At 38.4% G+C, this 17,294-nt stretch overlaps 1 protein-coding gene across 2 annotated transcripts in view; it reads right to left on the reverse strand.

Annotated features, from left to right (window-relative positions):
* The window catches only part of LOC117394875 (zinc finger CCHC domain-containing protein 2-like), an 88,606-nt gene that overhangs the window by 58,109 nt on the left and 13,203 nt on the right, over positions 1-17,294 (reverse strand). Inside the window, exons 2-3 of one of the 2 annotated variants that reach the window (XM_033993552.3) lie at positions 16,038-16,152; positions 14,743-14,816 (exon numbers count right to left, since the gene is read on the reverse strand). In XM_033993552.3, the coding sequence (XP_033849443.3) occupies positions 14,743-14,816; positions 16,038-16,152 (189 nt within the window). Of the gene's footprint in view, positions 1-14,742; positions 14,820-16,037; positions 16,153-17,294 lie in introns of both variants that reach the window. The other variant, XM_033993551.3, reaches the window with a different exon arrangement.

Genomic DNA, 17,294 nt, shown 5'->3' on the forward strand with positions numbered 1-17,294 from the left:
ACATTAAGTTGCTTTATAATAACATTTATAGTGTATTGAAACTTAATGGCAGTCTTAGTTTTCCTTTCCCAGTGTTGAGGAGCATTCGTCAGGGTTGTCCCTTATCTGGAATGCTATATTCTCTTTCAATTGAACCCCTTACATAGACTACGCACTTTACTGAGTGGTCTGGTTATTCCAAGTGTGCTAATGGAGCCTGTAAAAGTGGTGGCTTATGCAGATGACATTACAGTAATTATAAAGAATAGCCAGGATGTACAGGTTCTAGATGACTGTCAGAAATTGTTTGAAAGAGTGTCTTCTGCAAAAGTTAATTGGGCTAAAGTAATGCTTTTTTAATGGGGGATTGGGTAGGTGTTAGGCCCCCGGATTTACCTGCAGGTTTGCAGTGGAATCAAAAAGTGTTTAAGTTTTTGGGTGTCTTTGGGAGGAGAGGGGGTGGCTAAAGAGAATTGGGATGGGATTATTGAGCAGGTACGAGGTAGGCTTCAAAATTGGCGCTGGCTTATAACGAAATTATCCTTTAGGGGAAGGGTCTTGGTTATAAATAATTTGGTTGTCTCAATGTTATGGCATAAACTCAGATGTGTTGACCCCCCACAGTCCCTAGTTAAGGAGATCCAAAGGCTTTTGATAGATTTCTTCTGGGATGGTATTCACTGGGTTAAGCAGAGTGTGCTGGTTCTGCCTGTGGCAGAGTGGGGGCAGGGTTTGGTGGATGTCAGTAGCAGAGTTGCAGCTTTTAGACTCCAGTCTCTACAGAGGCTGCTGTTTCACGCAGAGTCTCTCCCTTGGAGAGCTATAGCTTTTGGTTTCCTGCAAAAGGTAGAAGATCTGGATTTTGACAGACAAATATTTATAATAAATTCACAAAAACTTAATCTTGCTGTTTTGCCAAATTTCTATAAAGGGATGCTGGAAATGTGGGGAAGGTTTAAGGTTCAGCAGGAGGTTGGTACAGAGGGATTGTATTGGCTTTTAGAGGAGCCTTTGATTTATAATCAAGCCTTGACCTGTCCAGTGTTTGAATCTCAGAGTTTTATTAAGATTTTAATTTCTAGTAAAGTGCTTAAAGAGTCCCATCTATTAAACTTGGATAGATGAGACTGGAAAAGCCCTGAGCTCTTGGCAGGTCAGTTGGGAGTGAGGTCAGTACGGTTTATTAATGTTTTTCTAATGCAAATGCGTGCTGCCTTATCAGGGGATGGGCTAGCTGTACTGGAGGAGTTTTTTACAGGTGCTGTTGGTTTAGAGTCAGAGCCCCCAGATTTTGAGCTACAGTGTAGTCCAGTTGTGGAGCAGATTGAGGACAGGCCAGGAGAGATTTTGCAGTTTAGATACAGTTATACCTTAAACCTTAGTTAGGGCCACTGATAAGAAAGAATTGTATTGTTTGTGTGTTAAAATTAAATACTACCAAAACCTTAAAGGGAGTCCCGACACACACTGGCGTGCAAAATTACAGGTGCATGAGGCCATAGTTCCAGCCTGGAGGTCTCTGTATAAGCCACCACTGCAGAAACGTGGTGGAGATTTACAATGGAGGGTGTTACATACTGTTATGGCTACTAATTCCTTTCTTGAGGGGGGAGGGGGGGAAATGTATTTGTAGAGGGGGGAATTATAAAGTATGAATGTACATGTATGTTTTATTGTGGATTGTATTTTGTTGGTTAATTATTTAAATAAACTGATTTAAAATAAAAAATAAAATATCTATCTATCTATGGCTGACATTTTAGTCCACAATAAACATAAAGGTATCATAGATACATTAAGAAACATTTAAACCTGTAAAACGCACATGTAAAGTGTGCAAATATATTGGTAAAGATAAGTGAAATCGCAAATAAAGAAACAAATATTCAGTCTTAAATCTGTCATACATGGATAGCAACCTTGATATGGTATATTTTGTATAAATTGTAAGAAAAGAAAATATGTAGGAGAGACAGGTACATCATTATATAAAAGAATACAGAACCACTTATCAAATAAGAAATAAAGTAAATGAACCAATAGTTCAGTACAAGGAACAGAAACACCATGGATGACCTAAAGTTTGTGGTTTTAGAAAAAGATTAATTAGATAAAACGTACAGTATAGAAGAATAAAAGAAAATAAATTGATAAATAGACTAGATACCATGATGCCTGAAGGTTTAAATAGAAAGGAACAGTAGATTATTACATCATTAGCTATATATAGAGAATGACATCAAACCTACATTAAATTCAAAAGAGAAATAAATGTGTCGCTACCATGGCCTCAAAAGCCTATAAATACCGCCAATGTTTATTTTCAAGCACACTTTCCCTTGACAAAGGCATATTAAACATACTGAAAGGTTGGGAAGTTGGCTCTTTGAGCAAAAGCTTATATACAGTCCACTCCGTATATAAGGATTACTGATATAAGAATCAACCGTATAGTGACCAAAACCACTGGGACAAAATCATTCCTATACTAACCATGCTAAAATACTCAGCTTGTAAGAATAAAGCAATCCACTTAAGAATAATTTCGGGACAAACTGACTGCATGTAATATGATACTGTATCAAGTGCAATGACGTGTACAACCAATAAGGCTGTTTTTTAATTTGAATTTGAATCTCGCGTGATTAGACATGTACACAGCATGTGCAGTATAATCCCTGGTCCGCAGAGACTCCCAGTAGAAAAAAAGCAAGTTGTGCAGTTTATGTGTGTCGACATGGCAGGAAAAAGAAAGACGCGTGACTCCATTGTACAGGTATTTTTTGTGTTCTCTGTTAGTGAAAATTCGTTTCAATAAAGTGAATACACATTCATGGAATACATACTGAGGACAGCACGGTTACTCTGTGACATGCATGTAGAGGAAGGAGGATTGCGTAGCGGGGCGGTGAGGTGAGGGGACTGAAAAAAAAGCAAGTCACAGATGCTTAAATGCAGTGGTAGTCCTGGCAATAAAATACTATACTGTAATGTCATTTTAATTCAAAGGCCATTTCATATAACACCACACGGCACTTAAACTAGGCACCCTCACGAGACGATCATCTCTCAAGTATACTGTAGTAAAATAGGATTCTGCAGCCTTGAGTAAACATAATCGTGATCATATAACAAGTTGCTTATCCATGAGGACTTGTTTTGATGTATTATCCTCAGTGATTGAGCTCCATTGACATTTGTATACTGTATTTAAACTGATTCAGACTGACTGCAACTATGCCAGGTATAAAAAATATTTCACTTGTGACCTCAGAAGACAGATTTAAAACCTGGTCTGCCAGAGGTAAAAAGCTGGTGAATGAACCCACTCCTCCACCAAGCCTAGAGACAGAGACCTCCCGACTGTCTCTTAAAACCCTTGAAGATAGGATCAGTGCTGCAAGGGGGATATTGTTCCTAGAAAAATTAGTCAGGTCAGCTGATGTAATTTAATAACATGGAAACCATGGTTGATGAGGAAAGATCAACACAAATATTCTATTTTGGGAGTTAAAAGGAGGAAGCTCCAAAAAAGGGAGACACACGCATACATTAACACAGCACAAGTGTGAGCCAACAATACAATAAATTACCACTACTCAATTACTCCATGCTTTTTACAAGAGCATCATTGAAACAGATGTACTGTAAACCAACAGGTATAACTTGTTCCACAGGGTGTAATGTGAAATATACTATTGCTTAGAGCTAAATTGGCTTGAAGTAGCTACAGTACATGCAGGCTTTGTTCCTCTATTGCTGTCCAAACCATTCTGCAGATAACATCTCTACATTTTTTAGCACTTTACTGTTTGAAACAAAATCAGCTCAATTCAATGGCGTATTTGTTCATATTGGTGCTACGATTATGACTTTGAATTTGATGGACAATTGTCATCTGATAGATTCATTAGGTACTGACTGTATTGCAACAGCAAACCCTAAAGAAAATGGACAGTGAAAACATATTTAACAAACTTTACTCACAATAGAGACATTACAGCAGTGCAAAAAAAAAAACAACACACACACACTCTTGGAAAGCTTTGAGAATGTAATAAAAGGGTAAAATACCGTATGTATTTTAAAATAAGCCATATAAAACAAATAATTCTATCAGAACTGGCAGCCTGTGCACAAATAGCCCTTAACTGATGGGTTTGGCTTTCTGGTCAGGCAAGAGGACCAAATGGCAAAGCTTTGTGGCAACCTGGACTACAGTGGCTATAGTCTGTGATATTAGTTTTTCACATTTGACATGCATTAAACTCACAAACACGTGTGTTTGTACACGCTGATAAAATACTTTTCTACTATACCTGTTGTGCACTTCAATTCACAATACAGCAGGGCTGTGCAGATATTTAATAACCGTTGGCGGGTATTTAATGATACCAAAACATGCCTATTAACATAATGCCATCATTTACATAATCGAGTACCAATCAATGGCAAATAAGTTCTGCATTAAATGATTTATAAAGTTGATTGGAAGTGAATTTTCCTTTCACCCAGGGTGCCGTACCAAGGCTGCAAACTGACACAAAATATACAAATGACATGTGACCTTTCTTTTGCCTTACCTTAACAGCTAATCATGCCGACTGAATTATCTACCGCTGTGCATACTGGGAGATATATTTTTTGTTGAGTAACTTAAAACATGTTAAAGGGAATTCCTCCAATCTACACAGCAACCCTACTAGAAGTCTCAAATATGCAGTTTTTGAAAGAAGCATCTGATATTGTAAACATATTTTCATTTAAACTTGACATCTGGAACTATACCTACAATGAATGAATGTGTGTATGACATGGAAAACATGGAATCATTTTGTTAGATATAATCACTTTAAATCAGTTCAGTGACTATGACTGAAGCATATGCACTTAATCACCTATATTACTGTATTAGTGAGACAGTTGATTGGACACTGGATATGGATTGATTTCAGCTGCTGAATTGCAAGCTTGAATAAAAGCAATAAAGAAAAATCACAGAAAAACACCAATATGCCACGTCTGTCTGGAGAGCAGCGCCTTCGTGCAAAAAGCATGTTGGAAGCTGGACTAGGGCAGCATACTGTGGCGCGCCGTCTTGGGTGTTCACAGCCAGCAATTTCAAATCTGGAGAGATGGTATAACCAGACACACTCTGTCAATGACAGGCCACGAACTGGGAGACGCATGGCTTCTAGGGCTCAGCCCACTGAACAGGCAGATGCTTATCCAGGCACTACAAGAGGAACGGGCCAGGATTCCACAAGACAGCATCCGAAACCTGGTGCGGCACAGATGTACTGCTTGTATTGCTTCCAACGGTGGCCACACACGCCACTAGCTTGTCACTTTCACAGTATCCCCCATCCCCCCATAACTTCAGACAGTAAAATGTCACTTGTTAATCAGCACTGTCACTGCACCTGATCTAAAAGAGTTTGTCATTTTTTGATCACATTTAGTGAATTTTATCCAAATATAAGGGATACGTTTCTTTTGATGCTCAGTATATAAAAGAATTATGGAAAACAACGGAATAAAATTTGCAACAGTGCAATTTGCCTTGTCATTCTGTCACTTGATTGGAATGAAGAAGAGATAGATTCCACAGTGAGATCCGGTAAGAATAATATTGTTGTGTAAAACAATAATACTTGTTGTGTAAACAATGTTAAAGATGCAAACCTGTTGGAAAGACACTAAAGTGTCTTCCACAATCCTCAAACCAACTCATTGGGAGTGTAAGATATCTTTATTAAACAACCTAAAAACACAACGATTGGCTGAGACTTGGATTAAGACAAAAGAAAAAAATATTTAATTATGTAGACCTTTTATTTAACATTATTCCATCAAAGACACTACAAAATGATATTGCAGAAGTTTACCGGAAACCATAATAGTAGCAGAATATTTCATGTTAGATTCTGAAATGTCACATTTTTCGTTAAGTATATGGAAAACTACTGCAGTATGTAATTCAGTATGTTAACGTAAGATTATTCAGCAGGTTTCATTTGACTTTATGAAGCAAAATTAGTTAATTTTAGAGAGAGATGCAAAACCTTTGGCCATAGCTGTAATCAAATTACAGTTCATAAGGAGGTATATCTACGGTAGGTACAGTAGGTAGTCAAAGCTGGCTGAACAGTTTCACCTTTCTAATAGTCACTAGTCGACCATGACAATGAAACTAGGATGAACTGGGTTCAGAATACAAGTTCCGAACACATGGGGATTGCAGTGTGAATACTATTTTTTGCGTAGTATACATTTCTGTTTTTCTTTTTTTCACACAGCTGTAAAAGCCCATTGGCAGGCTTTCCAATTAGCCATTCCTCCTGTCAAACAGTCCCATAGAGTGGAATGTTCCGATAGCCACAGCAATAAAACATGCCACCCCAGCAACCTCTTGGAAAGAACCCATTTAAATAGCACCTTTCATTCACACAGGATGTCATATGGCTTAACAAATGCAGTACAACTTAATTAAGCAACCACTGAAGTGCAGTTGCCTTTGGGGTGGAACACAGCAGCCATTTTGAGCCTGCACAGAACAGTTTATTATTTTTTTTCTTTTTTTTTTTCGTGTGTATAAATCCACCCTCCACAAGTTGGGCACTACATACAGGGTACTCCCTTTTGACAGCTAAAATATACCCCAAATAGTTTGAAAGGGAAGCTCTTCCCCATGTAGTTTGCTTGTCATTTTCTAAGCTCCAAATCCCACAGTAATATACAGCATCCTGAATCCCATCAGCCCTGGGCTTCACAGAGACGGAGAGGGGATGTGTGGCTTGTCAGATTCTATTATCACACAATGGAGAGTATAACACTGGACCAATGCTCACCGCATTCCTCTCCTATTCATTAACCCTTATCAGTACAGTCCCGGCAGTGCATTTTTTGGCTGCTCGTTACAAGCTTGGCCCAATAGATGAAGCCTAGGCAGAGAATTGATTTTAAAAAACAGAAACAGAGCTGCTGATCATAAAATGGGGGAAGCAAATACAAATCAAAAACATTTTAAAATGGGGGAAAATAAATAAATAAATATAGGCTAGGTAGGGATAGAACTCCATAAAGCATAGTCCACCTTTCTTGTATAGTAACAATGTCAATGAAGAAGAAACTTTCAAATAAAACATGAAAGAAATATGAATTAAAATGACCCTGAATCAGGTATTCCAGTACACTGAAGGAGATATTAGGCAGAGCTGTTTTTCTAGTTGTGTGGTATAGTACATTAAGTTATGTGGTTATTTCAATGCATTTTTTTTTTTTTTAATTCACTAAAAACGGTCCTTTCAGTTTAAAAAACAAAAACACCAACAACAATGTGCAGAGCTACTTCCACAGCCCTACAAACACAGTGTGCTTTTACAAAGCGCCTATTATACGCCTGGCTGGTTTACAATCCAGTCCATCTCTGTGCCAGGGCTAGAAATTGAGATCTGGATGCTGTACAACCGTTTCTTCCACTATGGTGGTGTGAGTCATTTTATGAAATGAGAATTTTAATACCATTGCCTCCTGGGCAATTACCAGGGAAAAAGTCCAAGGTGAAATTCTGAGATAAGGATTTAATGCGTGTGTTAGATCAGCTTAAGAAATATAATTGCCTTGGTTGTAAAAAGTTTTTAAAAAATATGAAAAACAATGAAATGAATGAATGCATTATTACACTCATTTTTGTTGAAGCTGCACAGATATGCAGGACTCTCTATCAGCTCATTTTCAAAAAGCATGTGGCCAGGGTTAATTGACAATCAATCAATCTCTGGCCACATGCTTCACATGGGTTTGAATTAGGCAAACTTGATTTTCAAATTCAAAACAGAAAAAACAACACTATTTATACGTGCAGGGCCTCAGCACTGCCACAATCATCTACTAAATGGTTTGCTGGCACTAATGAAAGATATGACATGTATTTGAAAATAATAAAGAACTGTATAAGACATTTTATACAGTTGAAACAGGAAGTTTCAACTTTCAACTTTCCAATTTATTGCGTAATGGCAATTTAGACTCCTGTTTGTACTTCTCTCCTCCATTTCAAACTTAACTATAATTTTATTCTACATATTTACTTTAGCTCCCCCCAATACCGTTTTTTTTATTTTTTTTGCACTGTGTCCGAAATCTACTCAGGTGTCATTTACACAGCACATTTAACTAAGTTAACTCCCTCCCAGCACAGACTCGCGTGAGCTACAGCACCCAATTCGACCGTGTGTTTGTGTATTCTACACTTCATTTTTTATATAAATTGCATTCCTAATAGCTAACTAAGATTTAAAAATAAATACAATAAAAATATTGCTCTTTTCCCTTAATTAGTACAAATATCTAATGAGAAAAAAATAAATAAAGCAGCACTCGAAATAAGAGGCATATTTTAAATGTTTCCAATAAACCGAAAAGAAAGCAGTTTTAAAACAGCGCCATAATACTGCCCCCCCTCCCCCTCTCTCCTAGTGTCTGGAAGATTTTGGATTTTGGACATCCCCCCCCACCCCCTCGTTAGCAAAACGGAAAAAGTTTTAGACCAGGGCGGACTAAATTAACTTTCTTTGGTTGTTGGAGCTACCTTGCTGGTATTTCTTATACAACGAATCTGTTACAAGCTAATCAAGAAAATGCAAAATCTGTGTAAACAGTAAACTGGTTTCACCACATTGTTCTGCATTCTTCCAGTAGATTTGGTCAAATGCAAGAATATAAAAAGATTCTCACCTTATTATCTTTTCTGCAATTTGGGTTTACATGTAGTTTTCTTTAAGAGAGGGAAATTCTGCTTCGATATGCAAATTACCCTATTAATATTAATATGGGAGGGTATATTTAAATGTTATTAATATTATGTATTTATTTGGCAGACGCCTTTATCCAAGGCGACTTGCATGTGTTACAGGGCAGTACAGTGCCTTCCATACTTTCTTGTGCGCTGGAAAGGAAACGTGTGCTAAAATTAGAGGATACTTTTTTTCCCTCAACCAAAAGTGAAATATCATGAACTGTGATAAAAATTACATTTCTGGTGGATACAGTTATTTCAGGAAGGCATGTGCATATAAGCTATATAAAAATGTAATATTTTTGTAATCAAAGAGTACACTGCCCCTAAACTAACCTCTCACTCACATCCAGCACCTGTGTGCACCATTTATTATTTTTTTTTTTTTTTTTAAACCCGACATCTTTAAAATTTCAGGCAACCTGTCTGTCTCCAAACATGTCCTGTAGCCATAACATGACGGTGTAAACAGAAGATGACATCTTAATTAGGGGACACAAGCTTGCATACTAAATCAATTAGTTAGATAAAATCTCTCGGATACAATCCGTGACAGCAAATCACACCTAAACCCATTACTGGCCGGTAAAATAACTAGGCAGTAGTTTTAAATACTGCCCAGTACTTTTTTTTTTTTTTTTAATGGCCACAAATTATCGCAATTTTTTATGCACATGGTCCATAGAGTAAATTGGAGAGTAAATTACTCAACTTTATCTGGAGCACTGCCTACAGCATAGGGAATATTTTAAACAGAGCAATAGTAATGTAATATACACTGTATTAGAAGGTAATTTTCTTTTTTTTTTTTTTAACACATTGCATTCTTTCCCCTCATAGGGATATATTATGATCTGACAATGCAATTATGCCTGGAAAATTTTTGGGATAATCCTTAATAGAGAACAATCCCAAAATGAAATTATGAGCAAAGTTAGACCTCTATTAAGACTCCCTTGTGTAAATCTCAACATGATACCACCTTATTGTATGCCTTATCTAACACTATCTACAGTAACTATGTACCAAACATTCGAAGATTTGAGACATGTGGGGACATGCCTGGTTATATTGACAAAGAATGACCATGATGATGCTTAAGTGTCATACATGCACTGCATTTTGCAATGGGACTGAAAAGTTTAAAGTGGAGAGCAATCCAATCACCATACCACAGCTGAAAATAACAAACTGAAATGGATTAAAACAAATCTTTCTGTTATATGTAATGGGCTCAATATATTTATGAATTAATGTATTTCTTTTTTGCAATGCTCATATAAGTAGTGTGTAGGTCTGACCAATTCAAGAGAATTTCGCTAGATAACATATCTCAACAAAGTACTGTATTTCTAAAAAACACAACTGGTTGTGGGGAAAATTAAACTGTCCAGAACTAAATACAATCCTGGCAAGGACAATAAGCAAGAATTGAAAGTTAACACTTTTAAAAAGAATGTGATGCTCATTCAGTGAAAGAAATAAAATAAAAAATAGAAATTTGACATGGAATTATTATTATTATTATTATTATTATTATTATTATTATTATTATTATTATTATTTATTTATTTCTTGGCAGACGCCCTTATCCAGGACGACTTACAATTGTTACAAGATATCACATTATTTTTACATACAATTACATTATTTTTTACATACAATTACCCATTTATACAGTTGGGTTTTTACTGGAGCAATCTAGGTAAAGTACCTTGCTCAAGGGTACAGCAGCAATGTCCCCCACCTAGGATCGAACCCACGACCCTCCGGTCAAGAGTCCAGAGCCCCGTCTCTCTCATTCATTTTATGGCATGAGAATATTCCTCATGACTCACACATAACCAAGAAAAACAAAGATAGCTTTGTATGCAGGTGGGTTCTCGCAGCTAAAATATAACCACAACACAATTTGCTTGCCTGATGTGCATGTATCTGCATGCTGATACATCTATTAAAAGGATTTATAGTTTTTAATAAATTGCAGTGATCCTAACTCAATAACACACAAAATCACATAGGGTGTGTCACTGACTGCTAGAAGTGCAGAACCCATTTTACAGTAGTTTCTGTTGTATACACTGGATCTGCAGTTGTTACTAGCTATTGTGCATCCTATCAGCAGTACCTACAGAATGAAGATGTGTTTATGTGCCTACCAGCACTGCTGATTTACCTGCTAGCAGTCTGCATGACCCCACATTTTTGCCTCTTACATATAAATCCAGCAGTCCTTTTCCTCATCTGGTGGAACATCTATTCCACATGTCTTTCTCCAGCATATGAGACAAACCAGATGGGAAAAGCTCCTGGCACTGTGCCCTGCTTCTGCTTTTATACACAGGCGATGCATCTCAGACAACAATGGCATCAGTACCAGCTGTCTGTTGCCTATTCAGGAAGAATAATCAAAAAATTACACTAGCGCTAATGCACAGACTAACAATATATACTAATTCAATAGTTCAGGACAAACTCCACGACAGATTAGATCAACAAACTTTATTGATGAGGTATGCGAAGCAAACTGATATAGAACAAACAATTTGGCATAAGACCTACTTGGATCGAAGATCCCCTACCTGGCTGTTGGACGAGGCAGGAGACCCCCATATAACTATACTTAGAATTTAAAAGTAGGAGATGGGGGCGGATGGTGGGTTGCGAAATAACAAATGTGAAAGGAAGGGTGAGTAAACAGATTATTTATGCTAGCGGTAATTATTCAATTTGGATTAAATGAACTAAACTTCATTACCAGTAATACAAATTCAGAGGGTACAACAAGAATTATACCCTACTGTAGCTGGGATTTCGATAAAGCAGTTGTACTTAAACACTTGGCTATAATCTCTTCTGAGCATGAGGTTTTGCTGTGTTTGATGCAAGCATTTTGTACTGTAGGTGCTGAAAATCGGAAGCAAACCACTCACAACGAGACAAAATGTACAACTGTAGCAGCTACACTGCACAAGGGCCACCATCTCCTTCTCACATACCGGTCTCTCCCATGCTGCCAGGGGTGAATTTCTATTAACATATTAGAACACACGTGCATATATTGACTATTTTCAAATAATTTTACAGACTTAAAACAAGACATTTAGTACTAGAGTAGGTAAAATCTTATTCTAAATTTTGCTTGCCTTCCCATCCTGGAAATCTGTTAAGCTTTCCTATCCTGGGTAAATGTACCTTGCAGCCTGCAAAGCATGGCAGTCATTAGGGCAGTAGGAAGCTGGTTGATTACTAACAGGAAAGCAACCCTGAAGGGGTAGAGACAGACAATTTCACTGCCCAGATTATATGACCATGAAAGTGGAAGATCAGAAAGCAAGGCCTGCGATCGGAGATTTCTTTAACCTAGTGTTGTTCCAGATATCATGTTTTAAAATGAAGAAAAAAAAACTCCACATTTGAGACCAATATACTGAATGGATGTGATAACATGTACAGAGTTACTTTGTTAGCTACAATCACTTTAAACATCCAATCATAGCAAAGACAAACTATACTCCCCTACTGTGGATGCCCAATACAATGACGATCAACACTGATTTTCTAGTTACACTTAACCTCATAGATGATGCCATAACAGCCTAATTCCCAATTTCTGGTCTGGTTTTCATCTTATGCCAGTATTCACACTGGCCCAATTATGAAAGCATCAAAAGGATTAATTAATCTTTGGCTAGCAGCACCGACTTGTCTATGAAGGGATGTGCCGTCTTGCATACTATATATACTTCCGCTTACCAACCGAACTAAAACAGTAAAAGCCACGGATTTCATTCGAAAGAAATGTGTGATCTCTCTGTGTAATGGAAATGCTGCCAAGGTTTAAAGACTATGAGTTTCAGTATCAAAATGAATCCAACTGTGCATTGTATTTACACCAGAAATTAGTAGATAATTAAGGGATTTTAAACAAACAAAAAGGTACTAAGTGAAATTCCATCAAAATGAACCACCACCCACTCAGACACAGATGTTGAAACATCCCATCAGCATGTTCCTCCCAAAATATATTTGATTTACCCTTGACCTTCAAAAACTACACATGCTGGCAACATACATGTCTCCTGCCAAGTACAAATACAGTATACCACATTACAGAGGAATCATGAAAAGAGCTCCCATGCATGATCTTCCCACAGTGGCCCATGCACACCATGGTACCAAAACAAGAAAAGATGGTTCCGTAATAACCTGTGACCCTCTTATAGCTCAATTAGTCAATTCACACAATACTGTGGTCAGGAATATAATGAGGTTTTCCAAGCCTGCCTATTTCTACAGATCCCTTCCCTCTATCGCTACTCTCTGGCACCAGGGAGAGCAGCTTGGTTTTGAAAACGAGGCCAGGCCCCCAGCAGACCCATGTAGTGTTTGCGGTCACGTTCTCCGTGTACCGTGTTTCAACTGTCAAACCTGTCCACTTTTACAGAAAATGGTTCAATGGGCAGATTAAAAAAAAAAAACTGAAAATAATATTACTTTGATTAATCTGTTTTTTTATTTTACAAATGCCTATTTAAACATTGAGGTGCTCATGGGAGGGGAAAGTTTAAAAGATACTGAGGGGCATCCGGTATAGGCGCTCCGCGTGGAGTGCAGGATGCGCTCTATAGCCTGGACGTCGCCGGTTCGAGTCCGGCCTATTCCACAGTCAACCATGGACAGGAGCTCCTAGGGGGCAGCGCACAATTGGCCGAGCGTCGCCCGGGGGAGGGGGGGGGAGGGTTTCGGTCGGCCAGGGTGTCCTCGGCTCACCGCGCACCAGCGACCCCTGTAGTCTGGCCGGGCGCCTGCGGGCTTTGCTGTAGCTCTTTTTTTTTTTTTTTTTTTTTTTTTAATTTAGTCGTCGCCAATTATTTTACCCCGGTTTTCACCCCAATTTAGAATTCCCAATTATTACCTGTATCCTCGGCTCACCGCTCGCAACCCCCCCGCCGACTCGGGAAACGGAGGCTGGAACACGCATCCTCCGAAACGTGCTCCTGCCAAGCCGTCATTTTTCGCACTGCAGATCCACAGCAATGCCACCAGACCTATAGTGCCGGAGGACAACACAGATCTGGCAGCTCCACTGCAGAGCCACAGGCGCCCTATCGGCCACAGGGGTTGCTGATGCGCGGTGAGCCATGGATTCCCCTGCCGACCTAAGCCCTCCCTACCCGGGCAGCGCTCAGCCAATTGTGCGCCGCCCCCTAGGAACTCCCGGTCACGTCGGCTGTGACATAGTCTGGATTTGAACCTGCGATCTCCAGGCTATAGGGCACATCCTGCACTCCGCGCGGAGCGTCTTTACTGGATGCGCCACTCGGGTGCCCCCTGACGCTGTAGCTCTTGGGTGGAGAGCGTGTGTTCGTCTTCGCCCTCCCGAGTCAGCGCAGGAATGGTAGCGGTGAGCTGAGCCTAAAAATAATTGGCCATTCCAAATTGGGAGAAAATAATAAAAAAATAATTGGCAACGACTAAATTTTTATTAAATAAATAAATAAATAAATAAATAAATAAATAAATAAAAGATACTGGCGTAAGTGACTAATTGTGATGCCAATGTTTTGAATTAATTCTGCTGCAAGTACTGAAGAAACCTAATATAATACATTTGTTGTGATCATATAAGTTATATACAAGTTATATGATGATGAAACACACATTCGATCACAACTAGACTAACTTTCTCCAGATAAAAGCGTAAAAGAATACGTACAAATTGCAAAAAAAGGTTTAAAAATCTATGCTAATAATGTAAAAACAGTCACATTTGAGCATACGACACCTACTAACAGAACACTCGAGCTACTGGAAATACCAGAGAGTTGAAGCTTCTGTTGTCAGGGTGTAAAATAATCAGGTTTATAAGGTAGTGTATCATGGAGAGCTTTTCTGTTATGTAATGTGGGGTAAAGCAACTTTATATTCATATTTTCACCAAAAAGCATAGAAGTACTTACCTCAAATGTGTACTCCAAGCATCTGTCTGTCCTACTTCTTGACACTCCTTTCAGCACAATCATCTTTATGTGTACTGCTGGAAATAGAACAGTCCTGCTTGTTCAGAATAAGCAATATGCCTCTAAACAAAGGTAGTGCTTGCTGTAACCATTTCTTACCCAACATATACAGTATAGGCCCTCTTCACAAGTTTATAGGCCCGATTCACAAAACGTAATATTTGTAGGTGTGGAAATCGAACAAAACATAGCTTACCTTCATTTTGTTTACCATTCCCATTGCTTTGAGTAATTTATTTAGGCTCATACATGCAATTTTAGCACAAAAATAATTAAGCATTTCTCCTCAAATTGTAAACAAAATATCCCCATAAAACATGGCTGCGCATCTTTGTTACTCAGGTACCATAGACATTATTTACTGTATTCACGAGGTGCGAGAACCACTCAAGTTCCACAGATTCCCAAATCATTTACCAATATTCAACCAGCTTACTTCATGAAGAAGAATCCAAATCCTACATCAGCACCCAGTCTCTTTACCAAGCCCCTGCTTGCGTGATGAGGCATCTTCATCTTCATAAAACTTAATCAGCGTTCACTATCAGTTCATGATGATGACTTGCAGATCTTGGAAAAGTTTGCAGTCATAACAATACAGCTACAATATGTATCCTACCCATCAGACAGGATACATATGGGTGCAGGCAACAGTCTGTCAGCAAGACACCCAAAGTCCTGTTGACTGGGAATGGACCAAACAAGGTAAAACATGGAAGGAACTGACAAAATGTGGCTGCAAGACAGACTGTAGCTGTAGGTGAAAGTGCTATGGCTGCGGTCTCGATGCTACAAAGCTATGTAGCTGGACATGCCAGGACTAGCTAGGTAATCTAAATGAACCTCATCTGCTGTTTTGTTAAACTTCCACACCTATAAAAATACTCACTTTAAACCTGCGATTTATTTAAAATATGGTTTCTTCTGAAAGATACAAAAATAAAGAAAACCTAGTATTTTTAAAACAGACCCAATAAAAATAGTATTCAAATAACTCAAGAGTTACAGCTTTGTGAAAAGGGCCCTGTATTACAAAATTGGCCATGTAACCTGTTTATCAACAACAACCGCCCACACTTCACCAGCAGTTCCAAGGTACAGTGCTCCCCTTTATAAGGCAGCCCTTATACCCTGTTTCCACTGCCACAAGCGGGCCGCGAGGGCCCGGCCCTATCATGTTGAATATTATGTTGAGATAATGAATAAACTCTTGTTACAGACAAATAAGGACTTACCTTCTCTCTGTGCTTTCCTAGAGGCAGTCTGGTTTCCCTGAGTAGGTGCTGTTCTTTCAAACCGGTTGTTGTCAGTACTGGGCGCAAAGTAATCATTTGGTTGAACGTTGTTCTGCTGCAAACATAAGGGACAAATGATCAGCAATTTAGAATTAATACCTACAAATGAGTACAGCAACCTCTAAAATTGTTTTTAAAGGGTTAAAAAAATCACCCCTAGAGATAAAGTGGAGAAGAAGAAATATTATACTATTAAAAGAGCAGGTGTGTGTTAATTATTTTCAAAGGCAATATCCTTTTTTCCCCCAGATATTGTAATTCGGTAATTCGGTATTCACTTATTAACCAATTAAAGCAGAATTGCTCCATTTCGCCTTCACAACAGGATCTGTCCAGATACCACAGCGCAGTAAAAAAATGGCTTGTATCTGACAACACATAACCTGTAATTTGATCTGGCATAGACTACAAATTTGTCCACACAGTGTGAGGAACACAGGAACAAAATTGCACTTTGTGCAAATGTGGCCACAAAAATAAATTAATAGAAAAAAAAAAAAAATCAATAAAATCAATAAAGGAGGCTATACTCTGAAAATCAGGTTCCCCCTCAGCCCTTTAAACAGCACCAACCAGTTTTAGAAAACCAACCGAACAGAGTGTGGAGCTTGCTACAGGCTATTAATACCCAACTTAGCCCCTCCCCTTGGAACACACCAAATGTAAAGACAAAAATATGTATATCTTACTTAAATTTAGACAATATAGTAATATTACCTTTCTTTTAACTCGTCATAAATAATTATTGTTTTTCATGGCTGAGGTACTTTCAAAGACTATGAAACCACTTTTCTTCCTTTGATATTTTCATCTTCAATGATATTACTATCATTTTCAAAAAGCGCGCCTCAATCGTGCTCACTCCCTTTGTTCACACACGCACACACATACAGTCAGGCAATCCAAATCGGTACTTTCAGCTTTCTTAAGTCTTAGTTAAATAAATTATACTAACTTCTCAGTTAGATCTTTCTTTATTATTTTAAGTGCAAATACACCACATAACTCAGCTGAATTAAAGTTAGTATTAACTCTTTGCGGTCCTATGTCGGACCTGGTCCGACATTGCAATTATTCCTATCCGGTCCAATGTCGCACCCTGTCCGACATCATCAAAAAGACGCAAAAAACGGGTTTCTAGTCGTTTCTTCTCCAGAAAAAGCCGAGAAAACCATTCAGTGGCCGAGTGGGAGAGAC

The sequence above is a fragment of the Acipenser ruthenus genome, chromosome 3 (genome assembly GCF_902713425.1).
Source record: "Acipenser ruthenus chromosome 3, fAciRut3.2 maternal haplotype, whole genome shotgun sequence".
Taxonomy (NCBI): Eukaryota; Metazoa; Chordata; class Actinopteri; order Acipenseriformes; family Acipenseridae; genus Acipenser; species Acipenser ruthenus.